Below are 21,570 nucleotides of genomic sequence, written 5' to 3'. Positions count from 1 at the left end.
ATATCGTGGACAATCGCATCTCCTCAGGTTTTGAGTTCCACTCACTCACAATTAAATTGTGCAAATTGGATTGAGATAACAAATTTGACTAATGGAAACGCGACTGTTTACAAACTCACACTTATCGAAAAAAAAATGTTTTTGTGCTTGGAGACGTATCAAAATTGACATATTTCACAAAACTGAAATGGAACCACATTTTTTTTATTTAAATGAGCCACAACCAAATAGTACAGCATGAAAAGTTGACCGAGTCATGCAGATTTGTTGTATCCACAGCTCCTAGGTAAAATCATCAACTTTTATTTCCCCAAATCGTTTCATGCGTAGCCACTCCCACATAGATTGCTGTTCCATGGCCTGAATGAGACGCCGACGTCTCCTTTGATAGATGAAGATGAGTGTTAGTGCTGTGACGGAAATTTGAATGCATCTGCAGTAAATCAAAGTATAGTTTACATCCGTCGCCATGTATTTGAATGATTTATTACATGAGTTAGTTTGGGTTTATTTGCATAATTATGACTTAATGGAAGCAGTATAATTGCGAAATTGTGTGTGGGGGGTTTGTTGGCATTTCTTATTTTTTTTTTTTACATAAACTATTTGTGTAAGGAAACACAGCTGTTGGCTATTTACCATAAAGCTACACTTTCAATGAAAAGTCTACTATGTAAACAAGCATATTTGCACATTTCAGATTTCTGTGTTCTAAACTCTCACATTTATGGTAGCAACACAACCTTTTACGACTAGTTTTGGCCTTTATGTACAAAATACGCATCCATTACATTCATGTTGAAACCAGGGTAAACTGTGACCAATCAGGGATTCGAATTGATTAATAGATGCTGTCTCTTTTAAAACTAACGGAAGTGCCATCCATTTGAAAATTGATATTATTATATTACAGCAATACATCGGAATAGAGCTGTGAAAGAAGAAGTCTGGAGCAAGATTTGTGAAATTTGCACCACTTTGACATTTCACACCAACTGTAGGTGGTGGAGAAACGCTAGTAATCAAAATATAATATAAATAAATAAATAAAATAATCAATAAAAATGCAAGTTAAAGCCCATGAGAATAATATATTAAAAAGACAATTCTCATCAGAGTGGGTCTTTACGGTGACACCACCAAAAAAAACCCTTCAATGTAATCTGTTGGTCACTTTTACAGGCCGTCATTAAAATCCAGTTAGGACAATTTGGTCTTATTGGAATGAATGAAACACCATAATGAATGTAGCCTTTTGTGTAGTGCCTTGAGACAACCTTGGTTGTAAAAGGGTGCTTTAAAAATTAATTGAATTGAAGTTTCAATGGAGGAGAGCATCTTGGAAGTTGGTCTTTTTTATTTAGTGGCTAACAGAGAAGCATGAGGGTTTAATTACACTGTTGTAGTGCCTCACTGTTTCAAGATTAAGGAAAAATATGTGGCTGAATGTGTTGGAGTGGGGAAAGTGCAACATATGAGGACTATCAAAGGAGTAGTTCGATTTCCCTCCATGTGTCCGCTCCCTTGTGAAGCACATGTGCCGAAACACTACACAATAAAACACAAAAAGTATCCATTTGATGAATCGCAATGACGAGTTTTAAATACGCCTTTGTTTGTGGCTGGGTCTAATGTTATTCTTTTAGGTTAGGAGAAGCTCTTTCCATTTCCAGACGCTTCATCTAAATCACAACATGTTTCCACCTGCTTTTATTTCCACAGAGGTCTTTCCTGAATAAAAACCCAGTTCAAGTGTCCACACATATATTTTCTTAACATGTCTCTGATCTTTCCTCTTCTCTCTCTGAGGTCATTCTCCCCCCACTGTTGCAAATGGATCATAGGAAAATAGAAAGCCGAGCTGCTGTGTTTTTGCACTTTTAAGGCACCTACAATTGTGCACATAATTCCACATAACCCGTTTGAACTTTGAACATTTTTACGTTTGACTGATCAGGCGAGACACGTTACCTTTGCTTTAATGGGATTCAAATTATAGCAAAAGCCTTTACAGAACAGCGCAGTCATTAAACAAAATGTAGCAATAAGGAAAATAATGAGATGTCTTTTTTCTGGCCACCCAACCATGCAGCTCATTTTTGTTCAAGTGTCCCTTATTATGGATCTTCAAACAGTCGCACCTTTTTTTCTTAGAGTGAAGCTAAGGAAGAGTTTTGCTTAACACCCAGATTTCCCAGGGACCTGAGGTTGAGTTCTGCAGAATAACCCCAGAAAGTCCCATTATATCCATGTGGTGAGTTTTCAAATGTTTCAATGACAATGCTTAGTTCTTTTTTTGAAAGGAGGATGACCACGCTCCTGGTTTTAAGGCACAGAGAGACAATACTTGGAACAATACTCTACTATACTATATTCGTTCTTTAATAAATGTTTACAAAGCATGATCAGAAGTGTTGTTAATGAGTATGGATTGGTAACGGACATTCTTCGGCTGCAGGGTTGGGGAGACGGGGACGGAAGGGGGTGTTCTTGTTCTTTGTATTTGCGGATTTGGCATATTCGCGGATGTCTCCAATCCCTACACCCCGCAAATAAGGGGGGTGATTACTGTAGTTTATATTTAACTAACCCGATTGAGTGCAACCAGTTGTCATAACTCAGTTAAGTAAATACAACATTTCATTTCTTAGAGTTTATGTCTAGATATACTACAGAGAAAAATAGACTTTTTGATTTTTTAAATTAACATTTACATGATTGATCTTTTGGTATCTTTATATTTCTATATTCTGCTGAGCAACCAGCTAAACTTTTAGCTTTGGGTGAAAAGTGCAAAATTACTCCAAAAAAACCCCCCGACAATTACTAAAAGAAAATGGTAAATGGCACACCTGGTTCAGACCAAGACATTTTGCTGAAAACTACCAAACACAGTCCAATGGTAAGTGAAGTGTTGGATTGCTCTTACTGACTAATAATAACTCAAATTGGTAAAATCCCAGCAAAGCCCCTTGCTGAGCTGTAAAGCCACGGTGGTCTAAGGCTGGCAGTCTCCATTGTTACTCATTCCCTTTGTGGCGAAATCTTAAACTTGAGTGCAAAATAAGGCGTGTTGATTGCCCCTCTGTTCCCTCAGACACACTGAGATTACAGGTGCTGTACGTAATGATGAGGTGCCTCATTAGGCTGAGCCGGTGGTGGAGCAGAAACGCTTCTGTACTTGACTGGTCCATATCAGAGATGGGTTTCTATAGGCACAGCTAAGGCTGAGCGGTCAGGCAGTGAAGGTTGTGCTCTGGCACATGTCTTAACTTCCTTAAGTGTGACTAAATGCACTTATCTGATTTTTCCCTTTCTGTTTAGTCTCTGAACTTGGATTAGTAGTAGTACAAAAACAGTTTTGGTGAGTACCTTATGACATTACCAGCATGTATTCACTGGAAAATCAGACATATTAGGTTTTGAAGGCTTCATCTAATAAAGTGTGAGTCATTTCTTGTGAAAAATGTCACAGAGATCTCTATTTCCAGCTCACTTATAGCTTCGGAACTGCCCTGCTCCGTTCCTCAAATTAGCTTTCACCTTCAATTATCCAATGTCTAAAATCCTGAAGAGTGAATACAGAGTTGCACACACCCATTAACACAAACAACCTGTTTGAGGAAAACAAATGCCCTCTGCCTTCTTTTCTGAAGTTCGTTTAACAATGTCCTCGAGCCTCCATTTTCCACAGTGTGAGGAAGTGCCGGCAAACAAGACATCCATCAAAGTGACAGACAAAACAAATTACAAGGCAAACAGAACCTTAATGTGTCACTTGAGCTAATGGTGTCAAGGCTGCTTGGCAGTATACCTAGACACTAGCATGCTGATGCTGTCACTCTTTTATGGCCTTATTCTGCAAAACTTGCACAAGTGAGAAGGTGATGGACTTCACTTTGAAATAATCTGGTATTTAAATGCCGGCTGCACGTTATATACTATAGATCAAATTTATATACAAAAGGGATTTTCAAGCCAAAGCAAGTCAGAAGTTCATGTTTTAATGGAGGTCTCTCTACACTGTGGTTGGCGTCGCACATGAGATTATTCTTTAAGTGAATGATGCAGTCCTCCTACAGCCAATAAAAGTGTGATTACATGCCCTGGGCTTTGGAGGCAGAGCCTTTGCTGGTGACAACTATCTGAAAATGAGGAAGAAGAGATTCCTTCACTTTTCATCTAGCTTTGCCATGATCACCTCCCCACAGGGGTCACCTTGGGCGAAATGCCACAATTTTACCAGCCATTAAACTCTTAATCCGACCTCAATGTGCGTAGACCTCCATCTCATCTTTCAAAGCATCCACTGCATTACAGCCACCTATCTCAACAGAAAGCAAAAAGCGTAAGAAATCTCAGCTGGAGCATTTACCTCATAAAAGAAGCCTTAGTTTGAAGTTCACAGCGATTCAACATTTTCTTATTTCACACATATTATAGACTTAATCAGAAAGGACTGTGGCAGGTAAAGCAATATCCTGTGAATCACTTTGTTTTATGCTCAATGCCTTTGGGTTAATATTCTACAAATTATTTTGATCTCTGCAGGAAATCGTGCTCGAGAACCTTAGCAGGGCATCAGCTGGAAGATTGCATAGACCACTTGTTAATATTCGGCTCACTGTATTTGCAAAGTAGAGCCATTGCATATTCAGAGAAGCAGATTTTCCATGGCAGGCGGGCTCAACATGATAAATTGGACAATAAACTCACTAATGCAACAACACAAAAAGAAATAATGGCACACAACATGTGACTTCACAATAACAAGATGCACGGCAAAGGAGCAAAGAAAATATGGCCATCACAGCATATGCAAATGCTCTGTAAACAATTCCCTTTTCTTATAACTGAAGGAACATGATGTTTAAGCACGTCCAAACAGTTTGCATTTGTTTTTTAAAGAGGGTTGTATAGGGCTTTTATTTCACTGATTTGTTATAACAGTTGTTCCAATAATTATATTCTTATTTTTTGACAACCTTCAGCCATGTTTTTTTGTGTTGACAGTGTTACGACTATAGATATATAAATCCTCGGGTGTCTAACTTCTAAAGTCACCCATTGGATTTTGAATATAATAAAGCCTGAAAAGAAAGTAAAACTAGAATTTCCATTCTCTGACTCACCTGGGCACAAACTACCTCACTCCCAACTTGTCATGGACATATAGTTTGTGCCCCTTCAGAGTCACTTTTAGACGTTTTGAGTGTCCCCAACTCGTCTTTTTTTGACATGTTGGCTGTTAAATCAGGGGCCCCGACCTCTGGACCACAAACTGCTACTGGTTCGAGGGCCACTTGGTACCAGAACATAGACAGGGAAAAAAATACAAATGCTTATTAGGGGTCCCCAACCCTGGGGACACGGACTATGAGGTGAGATTCAATATCTCCTCCTTGCCCCTAACCCTGACCTCCTAACCCTAACCCTAACCAGGTACCGGTTTCATGTCCCGTACCAAGTCATGAGGATTGGGGACCCTGATTTAATGGGGACAGTCAGCATGTAAAAAATAAAAAGATGAGTTGGGGATACCCAAAACATAAAAAAATGAAGCGTTTGGGGACCGAACCATACATCCATATATAACGAATTGAGAGTGAGAAAGTGTTTGGGAGTTTTAAAGTAAAGTTTATAGCTCTGTTGTGTCTATTCACCTCTAAACCAAAAATTACACCCCTTTATCCAGTGCATGTAATAAATCAAAACAACAGATAAAAGAATCCTACAGTTATCATGTATGGGAGTTCAAGCAATATACATTCAATTAACCCAGGAAAAAAAAAAAGAGTAAAAATGTTAAAATTTGTCATAAATTTGTACATTTTACAATAAGAGTTGACAGGAAATTGATTCCTATTGTAACCAGCCTCTGTGTTTTTCAGTGTTTAATTCTTGGGTCCTCTTTTAGTATGCCTGGTTAACAGGAATTTTGGGAACAGAAGGTGGGGACTTGGTTATGATACACTCTTTATGATTATTTCATGCACAGGAATAAGAATAATAACAAAGAGACACCATAGAACTTTTCAAAAACCACAGACGCATAACTCTGAGGCTTAAAGTTTTATAATTTCAAATCTAATTCATGTCTCTGGCTCTGTCAGTGATGGAGAAATTACTGAAAGTTAGAGTTCACCTAAAGTAATACTTCAACAATGGCAAGTCACTGATAATATTGTAATATTTAAACATGACTGATAACACAGCTGTGATTTTAATCAGTCACTCTTAGTAATGAAAATAGGAAGTTAATCCATTGTTATGCATTATTCGTCAGTAAATTAGGGTCTTTGGGGTTAATTAACTAGTGGGCTAAGGACAACGTTAATAACGCAGCACTAATATAGGGCAGGTAATAACACTAGAGATTGTCCTTTAAACTCCAGCTTTAAGCTTTTGGCAGAAGACAGAAGATGTGGCTTGACTGTACTATTTTTTTTCTTTTTACTTATTCCTTAATCTATTTCTACACACACCTCAAACTTTCCTGCTGGGTGTCACAGGAGGACAGCTGTCTATCCAAGCCGTGAGATTTTTAACATCTACTGTAAAAGAGACGAAGAATTGTTAAAATTTTCCATGATAAGAACGAATGTGATTGGTGGAGCAGTGCTGTACTTGATTGAGAGGAACGAGAAATTAAATGTCATTTTTGAACCTCAAAGAAGAACAGCTCTTTTGATTTGAACTAAATTATAAAATGTAGGGTGTTTTTTTTCTATGTTTTTGTGTTTTTTTAGTGCAGTTTTTTTTTTTTTAAGTACCACAAAAGCAAATAACTTTGAACGGCTACTACACTCATGAAAACTCAGTATACCTCAATATATGTTATAACTTATATCAACAAAATGGACACGCCTTATGTCTTTAACATAGACACAATGTGTCTGTTTCGTTGCACTCATAGCTCGAAAAAAGAATTGGCACGCAAAAATAAGATTTAAAAACACACCTTTTTGGGGGGGCCAATTCTATTCCATGGTAAACACCTCATCAGATAAACTAGATTATTTCCTCCAGTATGTACACAATGCAATGCATTTTTTCATTAAACTAAAAAGGGTAAACAATGTTTTAACTCGTAGCCTTCTATGATTGAAATGGCCGCTGCTAAATATTTAATTGAAAACTACAAAAGTTAATTAAAACAATATTTTCTATGACCTCAGAATTTAAACCTGCATCTGAAATGTAAATACTCATGTTCACATACATGAACTGTTGACCTTGGCTTGAAGACACCAAGTTTTGTAGCCTTATGCGATTATGTATTGATGTTCTAGTTTGTGCTCATGTTTTGTTAGGCCAAGTTGAAAAAAAACACTTCTCATTTGATTGTACCCACGGGGTTTCAAAGCCAGTTCTTTAACTGGTCAAAAACCTATCAAAGTATTAAAATATAACTTCTGCCATCTGGCATTTCACTGACGTCTTAATGAAGGCAACACGAGGAATCAGTATAGCACACATCGTTAAGCAGAACGTAAAGTCGGCCTTTGTAGATACCTTAATCCAGCATTTAAAATCTGGAGCTTTATATAAATACTGCACTCAAGTAGTCCACAAAGCAAAAGCTTCTTGCTTCTTTCCTGAGGCCAAAAGTGACATTCAGCATCTGCTTGGACACCCATGCAGGCAAACTGCAGCCCACTTTCAATTCCCATGCCTGCAGCTATGAGAAACAACTGAGCTGGTCTGGTAATCACTGGAAACACCCACATCTCATGGAACATTTTGTTCTTACTTATTTCTAAATGCTATTTTCTAAAAATAGAGTTGCTTTTTAGGGAACATTAGTCTGTAATGAATGAACTTCATATTTGGGGAATATGATGTAGATTAAGGTACCAGTAATCTAATGAGAAATAAGTTCAGATTTGTTGGTGATGCCAATCATTAAGAATAAGGAAGATGTGCAGAGTTGTGGCAACTACAGAGGAATAAAGTTGATGAGCCATACAATGAAGGTGTGGGAAAAAGTAGTGGAAGCCAGACTAAGGGCAGAAGTGAACATTTGTGAGCAGCAGTATGGTTTCATGCCAAGAAAGAGCACTACAGATGCAACATTTGCTTTGAGGATGTTGATAGAGAAGTACAGAGAAGGTCAGAGAGAGCTCCACTGTGTCTTTGTAGATCTGGAGAAAGTTTATAACAGAGTGCCCTGAGAGGAACAATAGTATTGTATGAGGAAGTCTGGAGTGTCAGAGCAGTATGTTAGAGCAGTCCAGGACATGTATGAGGGCTGTAAGACAGTGGTGAGGTGTCTGTAGGGGTGACAGAGGAGTTCAAGGCAGAGATCAGCTCTGAGCCCCTTGCTGTTTTCAATAGAGGCGGACAGGCTGACATATGAGGAGAGACAGGAATCATCATGGATTATGATGTTTGCAGATGATGTTGTGATATATTGATTTTGAGCTTTTTCAAATCGTAGGTTTTCATTTGCTCCTGATTCATCACGATTTGAATAAAGAAATACTTTGGACAGTTTTAATCTTAAATTGTTTTGTATATGTCCTCTATTATGAGAAAAATACAAGAAAATGTTAAGAACACCAAATAGACGATTTTCATTGGAGTGGGGCTAAGGGTGTATTCAGATTGGACAAATTCGGTCTACTAATTCGAACCAGAGCTTGTTTCCTGGCCAGGACCTGGAACTGTTCCTGGACCCATCTTTCGAGGTAGCCTCAGTTCGTATCTAATCGAACATTGGTTTGCTCTGAAATTCATCAGTCTGAATATGAAGCTGTCTGGGAGCAAAATAACTAAACCAAAATATCCACCGTATAACCGGTTATTAGCTGACAAACGTAAAGCAGCGATGCAACAGCAATTGATTGAAATGCGGTCAGATGAATCAAGGCTCATTAAAACAACTTTTAATATTATGCACATTGCTTTTTACACTTTTTTCCAGATAATCTATATGTCATAGACACCTATTAGCTTACCTCGTAGTCGTAGCGTCCTCAGTAACCTTGTAGCATGCCTCCACCATACCAAAGTGGTAGTAAGAAGTGTTTAACGTGGCCTTCATACAGATGTACAAAAATGCATATGCTAAATAAATAGTTTAAATTAGTGAAAAAATTAGGCATCTCCATCTTTCTCTATTTGTTTTGACCTGCCCCCGTGACTGCTGGCCACTGACTGAATAGATCTATAGTCACATGATGTTTCTACCAAGCAATATTCCGGAACAAAAATCTACGGTATATCCCAGTCTGAATACAGACCAAACACAAGGTTTAGGACTCGATCCGGACAAATACTTTTTCCAGACTGAATGCACCTTAAGTCAGGGTTCTCAAGCTCAAACTCCTGAGGGGCCACTGAAGGCAGAGTCTGGCTGAGGCTGGGCCGTATGGGGTTCCATTTGTAACCAAAAATATGTTTTTGTGTCCACTGCCTAGATCTTTGGTCAACTGCCTATGTCTACTGAACACATTTATTGAACATTTGTTCATGTCTATGTACTTATTAAGCAATATCTTCTGTGTGTCCTGTAAAATGACAGGAGTTAACAACGCTAGCAACTGTTGCTAAAGAGGGGGTGCCTATAGGACAAAATCGCGTATGAATATTGATGCTTATTTTTGTTTACGACATTCAAATGTTGTGTGGGCCACTTGCATGCCCTTTATTTCCCCAGAGAGCCTGAATCTACTCTTTGTGAGGGTTGTGACTAAGACAGATGCAAATTTGTAATATAACCCACAAAAATACCACTTTTTTTTTCCATTTTCAGGTGAACTGTTGACTTCTTGGTATTACTAATAATTCAGCTCAGAAAGTGGTTATAACCCATGCTTAACATTATACTAAACATACTAAATATTTGTGTTGTTACATAGAGAATGTTAAGTTATATAATTGGAGGAATTTGTCCCTTAAAGACTTTAAATTTTATGGAATTTTCCTTTATCCAGACAGCATGTTCCTGTATTCGAATGCTCCCATATGCGAGTTTGTGCCTCATCTAGCACGAGCGGTGCTATCTGCATCCCACCTCTATGCTGGCACAGGGAGAGATTGTTGCTTGACACACAATATTGGACAAGACAGAAACATGGAACATTTAGAGTAGGATGGAGAAGGTCCCGTCGCACCAGGCTTGCCAGCTGTGATAATGATGTATAATTTAATTGAAGACTGTGCTTCTATCCGCCACAGAACTCAAGCTACTCTTTTCTTGTAAATGCATTATTCAAGCTAATGGTGACCCTGAAATAGAAAAAAGCTTCTTATCTCTTTAAAGTTTTATTGCTGAGAGCAAAGAGAGGTAAGAAGGTATATAGAAAAGTGAGCAAGAGTGGGGCAGAGTCAGAGATAAGTTAAAAAAGCTTCCTGGGACGTAGCTCTGCCATGTTTCATGAAGGCTCGCCATTTCTGACCATGACAGCGTCATCTTCCTGGCAACAGCAGGAAAAATATAGTGGGCAAAGACTAAGACTCTAGTCTTTTCTAAGCTGTAAAATAATTTAAATTTCCTTTTAAAATAAACACTGAAGGCTTAAAAGGAAATATCTTCTGAAATCTAGATCGGATCTCTGCCGCATCAGCTGTTTCTACATTAAACATTTATTGAGATAGAATTCCACCACAGTCATCACAGCAGCAATACTCACCTGAGTAACAGAGAGATGTGCAAAAACAAAAAATAAAGCACACATACAATATTAAGGTGTCGACGTGGCATTCTCTAACCCTAAACCATCTCAACGGGCTCTTCTGGATGTGGGGGAGTACCAGCTCGGTTGAATTCCTCTCAGCAGGCAACATTTTTTCAAAGGGAGACCCCAATCAGCCGCTGAAGGAATCTTATTTCTGCTGCCTGTATCCATGACCCTGACAGCTTGTACAAATCCACAGCTTGTGACCATGGGTCATGATAAAATATACATTTACCAGAAAATTGAAAGCAATGTTTGCAGGGTTTTTTTCATTCTGCAGCTACCACACCAATCCATCACACAATCTCAATTTTGAAAAAAAAACACCCAGATACCTGAAACTACTGCACCTGGGGAAGTGACTCGTTCCTAACCTGAAGGAAAGCATTCCAACTTTTCTCCAGCTGAGAACTTCAGACTCGGAGGTACTAATTCTCATCCCAGCTGCTTTACACTCAGCAGTCCTAGTGAGAGCTGTAAGGAGAGCGGGAGGTCGTGCTCTCTTATCCACCAGGGAAAACTCTAACATAATTATCCACCACAAACAAGGTAACCAGACATCGGCTGCAAATTGTTGGGGATAATCTGGTGAAACCATCAGAACTTGCTGGGATAAGTGCTAAAAACCCTTGAGGATGCAGTTTAAGCACTAAACTCCTCACCATGCTAGTTGGAAACTTTCAATCAAATTCTTAAAATAAATTATTTGTAAATGTCTAAAAAAAAGACGGCATGTGCTAAAGTGCTAAATGACATAAGCATCAACACCGACTCTTGACAAACATCAGCTCTGGTGGACCTTCATCTATGCGACTAGGATTGCATGGATTCCTTCTTGACAAACTGGAATGATGGACGATCAGGTCCAATCCACTGCTGGTTCAGATCCGGTCTTATGCTGTGTTCAAACTGAATGCAATTCAGGTGGCAGGTGTCCAGTTTCAATGTTAAGGTAATGTACAGACCCAGTAAGAGGTACTGTCAATTTACCAACACCTTTGTAGAGCTCTTCAAAATAAATCAACCTAAACCCAACTTCATTTGTGCATTCCATATATTGTAAATGAGATATACACAGACGCTGCTCCATGTAGCGATCAGACTAAAAATACTTGGCAGTAGCTCCTCCCATATGCTTCTGGGGCATCAAGTTTGTGAATATATATTTGGACAGGTGCCGAGCAGTAAACAGGTAAACTTTCTTCAGTTAAACAGAAATCAGAAACAAGAAAGGAAGAGCTCTCTGGTGGAGACCAAATAGTCCAGATGTCAGTTCAGAAGTTTTCTTTTCAAAGGAGACTCAGACTTGAGTTTCAGAGGTCACATAAAGATCACAGGTAAATACGCTTTTTCCATCTCAATCAGGTGCTGCTTTTTGAAACAACAGGACAATTTGATTAATTTTATTTGATAACAGAAGTTGTCCAATAACGAAACATTGAATCAACAAGTATAGATTTCTCCTTGAAAAGCTGATGCCTCCAAGGATGTTCATCAGATGGAATAGTTTTACAACTGCCAGGTGTAAACTCAACATTTACCAGGCAGAATTGCATACGAAATGTTATGCAATTGTATTGCAAGTGATAACAACTGTTTACCAAAACTTAATATGCAAAAAAAATTGTGTGCTCCTAAGAAATCACATCTTATAAATATAAATCTTTCTTGTTGAATATTGTTTTACATAAGTAATCATTTTTGTTAATATTGCAGAAAAAGAAAACAATTTTAGTTTGACTTGCACAAGGGAACAAGGCTAATTAGACAGAAGTTCTAAAAAAAAAAGCCTCAAGTCAAAACTAAAATAAATACTTCACCTATTAGAGTGTATTACGTCAGAGCGGTGTTAAATTGTGTACTCCTGTTGTTGTATTATTAGATTTATTGAGATAACTGGATTACAGTATTTTAAACAGCAGAGCAAAAACATTTAGTCTGTCTTAACGCAGCCTTATGGCAGTTTCTATGTTCTCACCCACACATTCCAATCTGGAGATATTGCTTTTAATCTAACTGGGTGTAGGCGTATATAGGGCAAGTACATTTCATAATATTCTCCTCAATTTGCAAAGTGGCAAAAAGTATAATTACTTAATTGGATTCAGAATCTACATGCTGACAAGTTGCTTTTCCATTTGTGTGGTGATTGCATAGTAATTGAAAAGCTACTTTAGTCACTAGATGCTCTTGTTGATGCATTACCAACTTTTTTTTTTTTTATAAAGGCATGTTTTAACAATAAAGAAAACACATATGTTTAAAATATTGTGTCTATGATGTTGGGAATATTTTTTTCATTGCTGCCGTATACTAATACTAACTAAGCAATGCAATTTAACATTTTTTTTGTTAAAATGGGAAAAACCATACCAGTGTATGTGGGCGTTGACATTAACATTGAGCTTACTCTACAGATTCTGAAAAGGTCTTCCAACTGAGCTATGACAGAGTCGCTCCAGGACCGTGAGTTTGTTGTGCTTCAGAGAATTTTGGCCCAATTCAGACTAAAGTTTTAGATAATGTTCCTGTTGGAAAACTATGAGGCTGAGCTTCAGATAAATGGTGTTTTATAGAGCTGGGTGTCATTGCCAAAAAATTTAGACAAATTATTTTTATTTACAAGTAAGTTTGATTTTCTTTGTCATTTTATGTTATTTGGTTTAAAAATCCAGACAAATGTTTGAGGTTCATTCTAACATTTTTTTTTTGTTGTTGTTAAAAATACTTAGCTTTTACTTAAACTTAATTACTTTTAATCTAAAAATATATAAAGTATATAATGAAAGCAGAAAATTTGTTTTTTTGTATCTGAAAAAATATGCAAGAAAAATCAAAAGATTTTGAATTCCATTTGGATACCTACAGTTTTTTTTAAACACAGTTAATTAGTAATTTTGTTTTTTAAGTTTATGGTCCCAACAAAAAGCTACGTTATGAGCAAAAACAGCCCAAAAGAAATTTGCTACAACTTTCAAGTTTGTATGAGGCACCTGTACTTACGTTTTTATTACCATAATGGACAAAAAAAAAATACATAAAACACTTGAATAGACAGGTTAGCATCAAGCCACTAACAATCACTGCCAAAACGTACCACAAAGTTTGATATATTCTTATATTATTGAGTCCAACTTCATGTTTTAGACATTGACCTTGAATGTAGAAACTGCAAAAAGTCTTTCGAAAGATAAAACACTCTGATATGGCAGGTCAGCATCAACTATCTTTCAAAGGATGTAATTGCAGATGTAAATTAGCATGGATGCTAAAATCTGGTACATTTACATCTATGACTCTGAATAGATGTTCATCAATGTACATGGTCCCTAATAAATAAATAAAATACAATTGAAGGATTCATTTTTACATGGATACTCTCAATTATAGAAATACAAGCTGAAAAAGTCTTGCTCTGCTAGTGTAAATGTTTTCTTTTAACAGAATCCACCCTCCTGTGCTTTGCTAAAGTGCAGTGTTTGCTGTTCCAGAGATACTTACAAATGTCAGCACATTTGTCTCTCTTCCAGACACTTTAACTTTTGCCCTGGTGACATTGATTCTCAACAAAAGTCTCTCTAAATCAGAAGTATTCATTTCATCCTCTAAAATAGGTATTCTTTTGACACTCTCCAAGTATTCCACCAAAGCCATTCTTTTATGACCGCTGGTGACCCGTTATCTTTGAAGAAAGCATGTTGTGTTGGAAAGCCTAAAGTTCTCAAAGACATCCACAATGGCGAGCGACCCTGAAAAATCATCAAACTTTGTGAGCTGGTGGAAAAAAGCTGTACATCAAGGATAGGCATCCAACAAAAGTACCAGTAGACGTCAGAACTTTTTTCAGACAACATATCCAGATTTAAAGTCAAAAAACCATCCACACTCCTATTTAGAATGCAAGTTTTCAGTTCTAGTCCTAAAGTAAGTCTGCAGTATTGAGTTGTGACATTCTCTACTTTTTCTGGCTTTAGGTATCCGTCTGGAAGCTGAAATATATTAAATAGTTCGGGTACAGGCTGGAATTGAAATCTATGACGAGCGCTGACATCTTGAGTGCATGTTTGGAGCACATGTCAGATGCACACAGTCTTGTCTTAAACAATGATGTGTGCATGCAACCCAGGAAAAGAAGTAGAGCCTTCCCAGCTTCTATGCACCATTTGACCCATTTGAGTTTGTTAAAGGTCTCAGCCAAACCAGAGTTAACAGATTTAAGATTCATGCCCAACCATATATTTTTATGCATTTTAGGTTTTTGTAGATATACATTTAAAGTATGGTTTTGCTCAGAGGTAAACTACATGTTTTCTCTGCAAGTAGGATGTGATATTAATTCCTCTTCTTGTCCTGGTCTATAAATCTGGTTCCGTCTGATTCATATCTCCGATAGCCAGAAACACTCAGCTGTTGGCAAGATCGAAACGAGAGCTTTATTTCTGTTTGAGGTGCTGCTCTCTTCTTTTTACCATTACTCTAATGACGACTGCCACAGCAGGAGTTTGTTTAGTAAATCCGCTTTTTTGAAACACTGCAAAAGCGGCACTGCTTCTAAAGCAGTGCCAGTCCAAGTATCATTTGTCTTCATAGTTATGTATTAAAGCAGCCCTGGCTCCTCCTCACCAGGTACAGTCTCCACATTACCATTCACTGCTGTTAGATGGGATCGTAATACAAGCAATTGAATTTCTCCCCCATTGTTATGTTCGCTTGCATCACTGCTGCACATGATCTGGGCGCTTGTGTGATATTAGCTGTGGAGGCTCTCTCTGTAGGGTGGGGATGAGAAGATGAGCAAAAACAAATTATTTTGGATTAAACCAAAAAAAAAGGCAGAAGAACTGCATTGCTTTATTTTTTTACCACAAGAATATTTAAAACGGCTGAATTCCATAGATTAAGAATGATAACAAGAGTTTGACCTTCACCAAATCAAAGTTAATACAGTTTGACTCCAATGACAAACATTATACAGACTACTACTAAAGATAACTTAAATAAGAACTTTTTTTGTTAGTTTTTTCTACACCTTTCTGTCCCCTTTCTCCTCTACTAGACTAAACACTGAAGATTAAACCCTCAAAGCCTCCATCTGTACATATAGTCTGGCCACTTTATTGGGTACCTTTCTAGTACCGGGTTGGACTCCTTTTTGCCTTCAGAACTGTCTTAATCCTTCTTCTCAAAGATTCAACAAGGTACTACAAACATTCCTCAGAGAGTTTGGTCCATATTGACATGAAACTATCACACAGTTGCTGCAGATTTGTCGGCTGAACATTCATGATGCCGATTTTCCGTTCTACCACATCCCAAAGCTGATCTATTGCATTAAGATTTGGTGACTGGTGGTTGGTTTGAACTGCAGCAGATTGTCTTCATCATGTCTACAGGCCTAAATGCAGTGATGGTGGACCTTATAAAGTGTCCAAAGAGTGTAAATTCATAGAAATGAGAATGTAATTGGCTCGAGGTTAATTTCCAACAGATATCAACAATACATCTGAATTTAAATAAAAAGTGTTTTTTAGTTTTTTAAATGCAATTTGATAATAATTAATTATTTTTCCAACTGCTTTCCTCAAACTTGAGATTTAATCGTTTGACCACTCTGCAGTATTTTGTTATTAAGGATTTAAACATGGCAAAAGAAGTTTTAAGAATTGTTTTCTTCAGAAAGTACACATTTACAAAGGCTTCTTAAATCTTTAGGGCAATGTTACCAAAATCAATTCAGTGTCTTTCCCTCTCTTTCATTCTCTGGGATGAAGTAAATCCTAACTCTAGATCGGCTTGTTAGCCTCCAGAGTTGCTGTTTGATCATCCCGAGATAGATTTTTGGATGGCTGCACTACATTGCTGTTTGGAAAATGTGTCGACTGTTTTAGGGGTTTTTTGATAATCGTTGCAAAAAAGGGTTCCTGGTTCTGAGCAAGGCTAACACTTTCTCATAGGATGATAGAATCTACAGTTCAGCACTGTATGGCTTCGGTCCTAAAGCACTGCTACTGTATGCACGATGCTGTCTAGCAAACATTTATGTCTCATGCATCTGAGTTTAGCTGGCCAGTGGCTGATAAGAAACACATAAAAATGCTAAATAACAAAATATATCAACAATTTGGTGTTTATAAGAAAATAATCATTGCTTAAAAAAAGGTTCTTGTAGACATTTTAAATAGTTACCCAACACACGTTGTTGAACTAATACAGATAATGTAAAACATATTACATTTATACAAAAAATATAATTAACTGCAATTCAATTTAAAATGTGATGCTACAGGGACTTGTTTTGGATGGAAATAGATTTGGAAACATTTTATGGCTCCATTAAATTGATAGGGTTCATTGGCCTCCATTTTATGGAATTCTTGTTTATTTCAGCTCAGATTGAAAATGCATTAAAGTAATGTCCTGTTTTCAAATCTAATTTTCTATATTTTTAAATGGTTTAGGGAGAGTTTTGCAAAAACAAAGCACAAACAAGACCATTTGAGATTGGTTCACATTAAAGTGACCAAACCAGAAAGGTCATACTTACTAAAAAATATCAAATGTTGACTTTTACAGAGATTTAGGGTAGAGGTGGTTGTATCAATATGAGTATTGGTAGTAACGATACCAAGGTGAAGTATCAATACTAGCGTGATGAGGTCTATACTTTTGTTCCAGTTTTTCTTTAATTCGTTTAGTAAAGATCTTAAATTTACATACGAAGTTCATGTAAGCGCAGCGTCTATCTGTCTGCAGTGTTGCCAGATTGGGGGGAAAAAACAGCCCAAGTACACTAGTTACTGTTTTCCATGTTCCAACTATTAAACACTTTTATTTGCCAAAAATCTCAGTCCTGTGTTTTATTATGCATTTCATGAACAAAAGAAAGTGTATTTCCAGATTTTTTCTATCATACAAGACTACAGAAAAATATATCATTATCAGTATCGGTATCGATATCGCGATACTAGCCCTGTAATTACTTGTTATCAGATCGATACCCAAATTTCCAGTATGTCCCACCCCTAATTTAGGGTATAGTTTAATTATTTTTAGAGTACATTTATTTGTCTGCAACTTCTATGGCTTCTATCATACATGAAAATGAAACATATGCAGGAGAAGAAATTCAAAGTGGACAGTGGGAGATGAAGCACGGGAGCAAAGTAGTGAGGAATCATTAAATAGATCAAGGTGGTGACACTGCTTCTTTGAAGACACACACATCCCACTGAGTGTTAGCCTTAAGTGCTAACAATGCCGATAGGCTGCAGGGAGTATCTCAGCCTTCTCACTGAGCACAGGCTCCAAGATTAGAGGTTCCTTTAATCCGACAAAGGGGATTAAATGCTACAAGAGAGGAGAGAGGGCCGCTCCCACGGAGGTGCTGGGATGAATTATTTACACCTCCCTTCAAGAATGATGATTAGTGTGTTACACATAAAAAACACAGTTTCGCAGACACTGCTGGCATGCCTAACCAACAAACAATCAGCCGAACAATCCAGGAAGCAAAGATGTTCAAGTCTGGCAGACGCAGCGAGAATTCCACTTATTTATTGACCTACTAAAACCCAGTAATAGGACAACAAAATAGAAAAACAAAAACAAATTTGGGTGATTTTATGTCTTACTAAATTGTTATTTTACAGAAAAGAAATGAAGTGACTTTGAAAAGTTGAACATCCATTTTGAAGACAAGAACTTTCTGCACATGCTGTAACAAATCCTTGAATACACATAAAAGGAAGAAAACATAATTCCATAGAGACCTCTAAGTTCTGTGATAAACAAATATTTAATAAAAAACATATCTAAATGTAAGGAGTCAATATTTACTTACCCCCCTTGTTCCATCTGCCTTTATTCCTCGCCTGACAGGTGAGTTTGGGGCATCCAGAGAGCACCAAAAGTAAAAAAACAAGTTCAAACACAGAGAAAAATCCAGAGTTTGCCCTGGAAAACATGTCCAAGAGTTGCAGGCAGCCAAGTCACTTTCACATGGCTCTGTTTCCTTCCACGGCGGCGCGACTGGGGCGCCTGGTAACCCACGCGTGGGCTGTCATAATCAGTCACGCTGGTGTCAGCAAGGGGTCCCTCGACCTACCATGGTGCATTGTGATACCCCGGCCAGGTGCTGGTTTTCACTGATGCTGGTGATCCGAGTGAAGCGGCATCTCTCTCCTCCCTGCAAAGCTCTGCCTCACCAGAGCGCGCGGCAAGCAGACGGGAACACACAGCTCGCCATGCGACGGCACAGCTCAGCTACGCTCGCCACAGTGCATTGGAACTCGCTCTCACACAGGCATCCTCTCTCTCACACACATTCTCCCTTCTCCATCTCTCTCACGCTCACTGCTGCCACCCCTTCTGATGCTGCTGAATTATTTCCTGCTCTCCTCACTCTTTGGGAATTCATTCCTTTGCGCTGCTCTGTCTTGCTTACAGCTGCACATCGCTGATGAGATAAGAGGTGGAAGCGCACTCCACCTCCAGCACTCTGGAAGGGAGTTTTCATAGGTGTGGTGGACTGAGTCTGTCAACCAGTATAGACTGGTGGAGAGGCAGGTTGGTGTGAATGGCACCTGGTAAGAAGAGGGAACAGGACAAAATAAAAGGGTGTATTTGGGAAGATGTTCTTTCATTTTTTTTTTTTTTCCTCAGTAGGGAATTTGCACTGGGATTGTGTTACACCTGACAAAAAATGAGAGTTGGGAGCAAGCCCACAGAAAAATAGAACAAGAAGGAAACAAAAAAAAAAAAACGAAACATTTCCTGCTTCTTCTTATAGTGAAAGGAAACAGAGAGGGTCCAAACTGTCCCTGGATACTTCATACAAAAAAAACGAAAAGAAAAATATGTACTTATGGAAAGTTAATGGCAATACCAACAGAGGCGGCTCTTACAAGTAAAGTAAAGCATGTCTCTCTTAACTTTATGGGGGATTTCAGCACTTTTCAACCTGATAAATGGTAAATGGCATATACTTAAAGTGCTTGTCTATATTGATTAAAAACCCACTCCGAATAATATTTTGTTTTTGATGGTTTTTGCATGTCCTTGTGGGAGTTTTCTTGTGATTCAGGGCAAATACAAAGAAAATTAAGCTTAAATCTACATTTTTGAGCATTTCATTTTTCTAATAGTAATAGCAAACTCAAAAATGCTGTTGGAAAAAGCTTGTAAGTATGAAGATACTGTAGAAGCCAAAAGCTTCCTGATGCATCATGTAGATGACTAGATTTGTGTACGTCTTCCCATTCTAACAGAAATTTGAACAATAATTATTTTATAAATGTCCTACCTGGTTGTGTTGGTTTTCCCTTCTTAGATCGTTCACAAATCAGAGTACAAATGTCATTAGCGCTTCCTGCCTGCAGTCGGAACGGATGTTCAATTTCATATGGATGACAAACGAGTCGTGTATCATTTCTTTCAGACGACCCGGTTAAAGTTAGACAAAGGTTACAAGAACTTCATTAAATGCTGCTTGTTTGATTATGATGGTAATTATGATTTTATTCTTTTAATCTGTGCTAATGCTAATGCTAGCATTGGCTTTGAGTCATGGAGCTGCAGAAGATATTTTCTCACCAGGTAAAAGTTGTCTAAGTTTCCATGCTCACAAAATCCTTGTAAACTGAGCAAAAGTCAGACAATTCCAGCATGTCTGACATTAAAATAAAACATTACTATTTCTATGATTTCTACTGCAGTCACTGAGCCTCTGTTAGCTCAGGTGTGGTTCTAACATCGCTCCCCTTTGCTTTTGTTCATAACTGTGTCGATCTCTGGGAAAATAAAGGTAAAACATGATCAAATTAATTGAAAACTGTTGCCGAAAATATGAAAGTGACTATTACCACGTAATGTCATGTTTGCCAAGAGATGATTTTTTTTTTCTTTTAACTTGGTCGCTCTTATTTTGAAAGCTGAAACTCCGTGGCTCTGTCTATAGCTGCTCTGCACATTTTCACTGAACCTGTTTTTACAATTATCCCCTAAAATATCCCGTAAAACAACAAGTACATTTATCCTGGTAAGCAATTAAAAGGTGTTCGGGCAATTCAGCTATGTGCGTCTTTCCTGAAGGTATTAAATGTGGCCAATATGAATTTCTATGGGCTTTGTGCTGATCGCACTTAAAATACGTGCAAAAAACATCAGCCAAAATAGACCCCGATAGAATAATATCTGGTCAAATAAAAGGTCGATATTTTGAATGAAACCTCAAATGTTAAAGGATTATTCAAAATTGTATTTAGATTTGTGAACGATCTAAGACAGGGAATGAAAATACATTTTTGGCAGGACTTTAATAAAATAAATATTGATAAAAATGGATATTTAACCAATTGTTGTTGCATCAGTAACCAATTACATTTCAGTCACTTGGCAGCCAAATTATATTGCTACAAATAAGTAATATAATTCTGCCGTTTATGATAGATTACTCATTATTTCTTAAAGCTCAACAACATTTTTTTTATATTTCATCATACAGTGCAGACATTTATTCTGAAACTATTTTGAATTTTCTAATTTAATACCCAACCGGCTTTCCATATCGAGTCTTCCTGTCCTTATTTTTGTATTTAATCTCCAACACAAACTCAAAAAGAAACTTCTGCATTATTTAAGATATTAGCATACGTCTGCAGTACCCAGTTCCAATTACAGATAAACAACCCTCCCATCTTCTCTTTACAAAGGTATGGCAGTCCATACTGATGAGTCTCTCAGGCATAGCAGTGTACGTTTGTGCTAAATATTAAACAGTCAATCATTACAGCTTAGTAAATTTGATTTAAACTGAGAAAATAATAATAAGGAAAAAATAAGTTATGATAATATGACGACTGTTCTTTTTTCGTTTCCACAGGATATACTT

The 21,570-nt window shown here is 37.6% G+C and overlaps 1 protein-coding gene across 10 annotated transcripts in view; it reads right to left on the bottom strand.

Annotated features, from left to right (window-relative positions):
- robo2 (roundabout, axon guidance receptor, homolog 2 (Drosophila)) overlaps window positions 1-19,710 on the bottom strand; it is a 351,986-nt gene extending 332,276 nt beyond the window's left edge. For 4 of the 10 annotated variants that reach the window (XM_036214861.1, XM_036214859.1, XM_036214863.1 and 1 more), the window contains exon 1: window positions 18,523-19,709. In XM_036214861.1, the coding sequence (XP_036070754.1) occupies window positions 18,523-18,646 (124 nt within the window). In that variant the 5' untranslated portion in view covers window positions 18,647-19,709. Of the gene's footprint in view, window positions 1-18,522 lie in introns of all 10 variants that reach the window. The other 6 variants (XM_036214866.1, XM_036214868.1, XM_036214867.1 and 3 more) reach the window with 3 other exon arrangements.
- Between the last annotated feature and the right edge of the window lie 1,860 nt (window positions 19,711-21,570).

The sequence above is a fragment of the Oryzias melastigma genome, linkage group LG13, assembly GCF_002922805.2.
Source record: "Oryzias melastigma strain HK-1 linkage group LG13, ASM292280v2, whole genome shotgun sequence".
NCBI lineage: Eukaryota > Metazoa > Chordata > Actinopteri > Beloniformes > Adrianichthyidae > Oryzias > Oryzias melastigma.
This window is presented reverse-complemented; position numbering and strand designations above follow the sequence as displayed.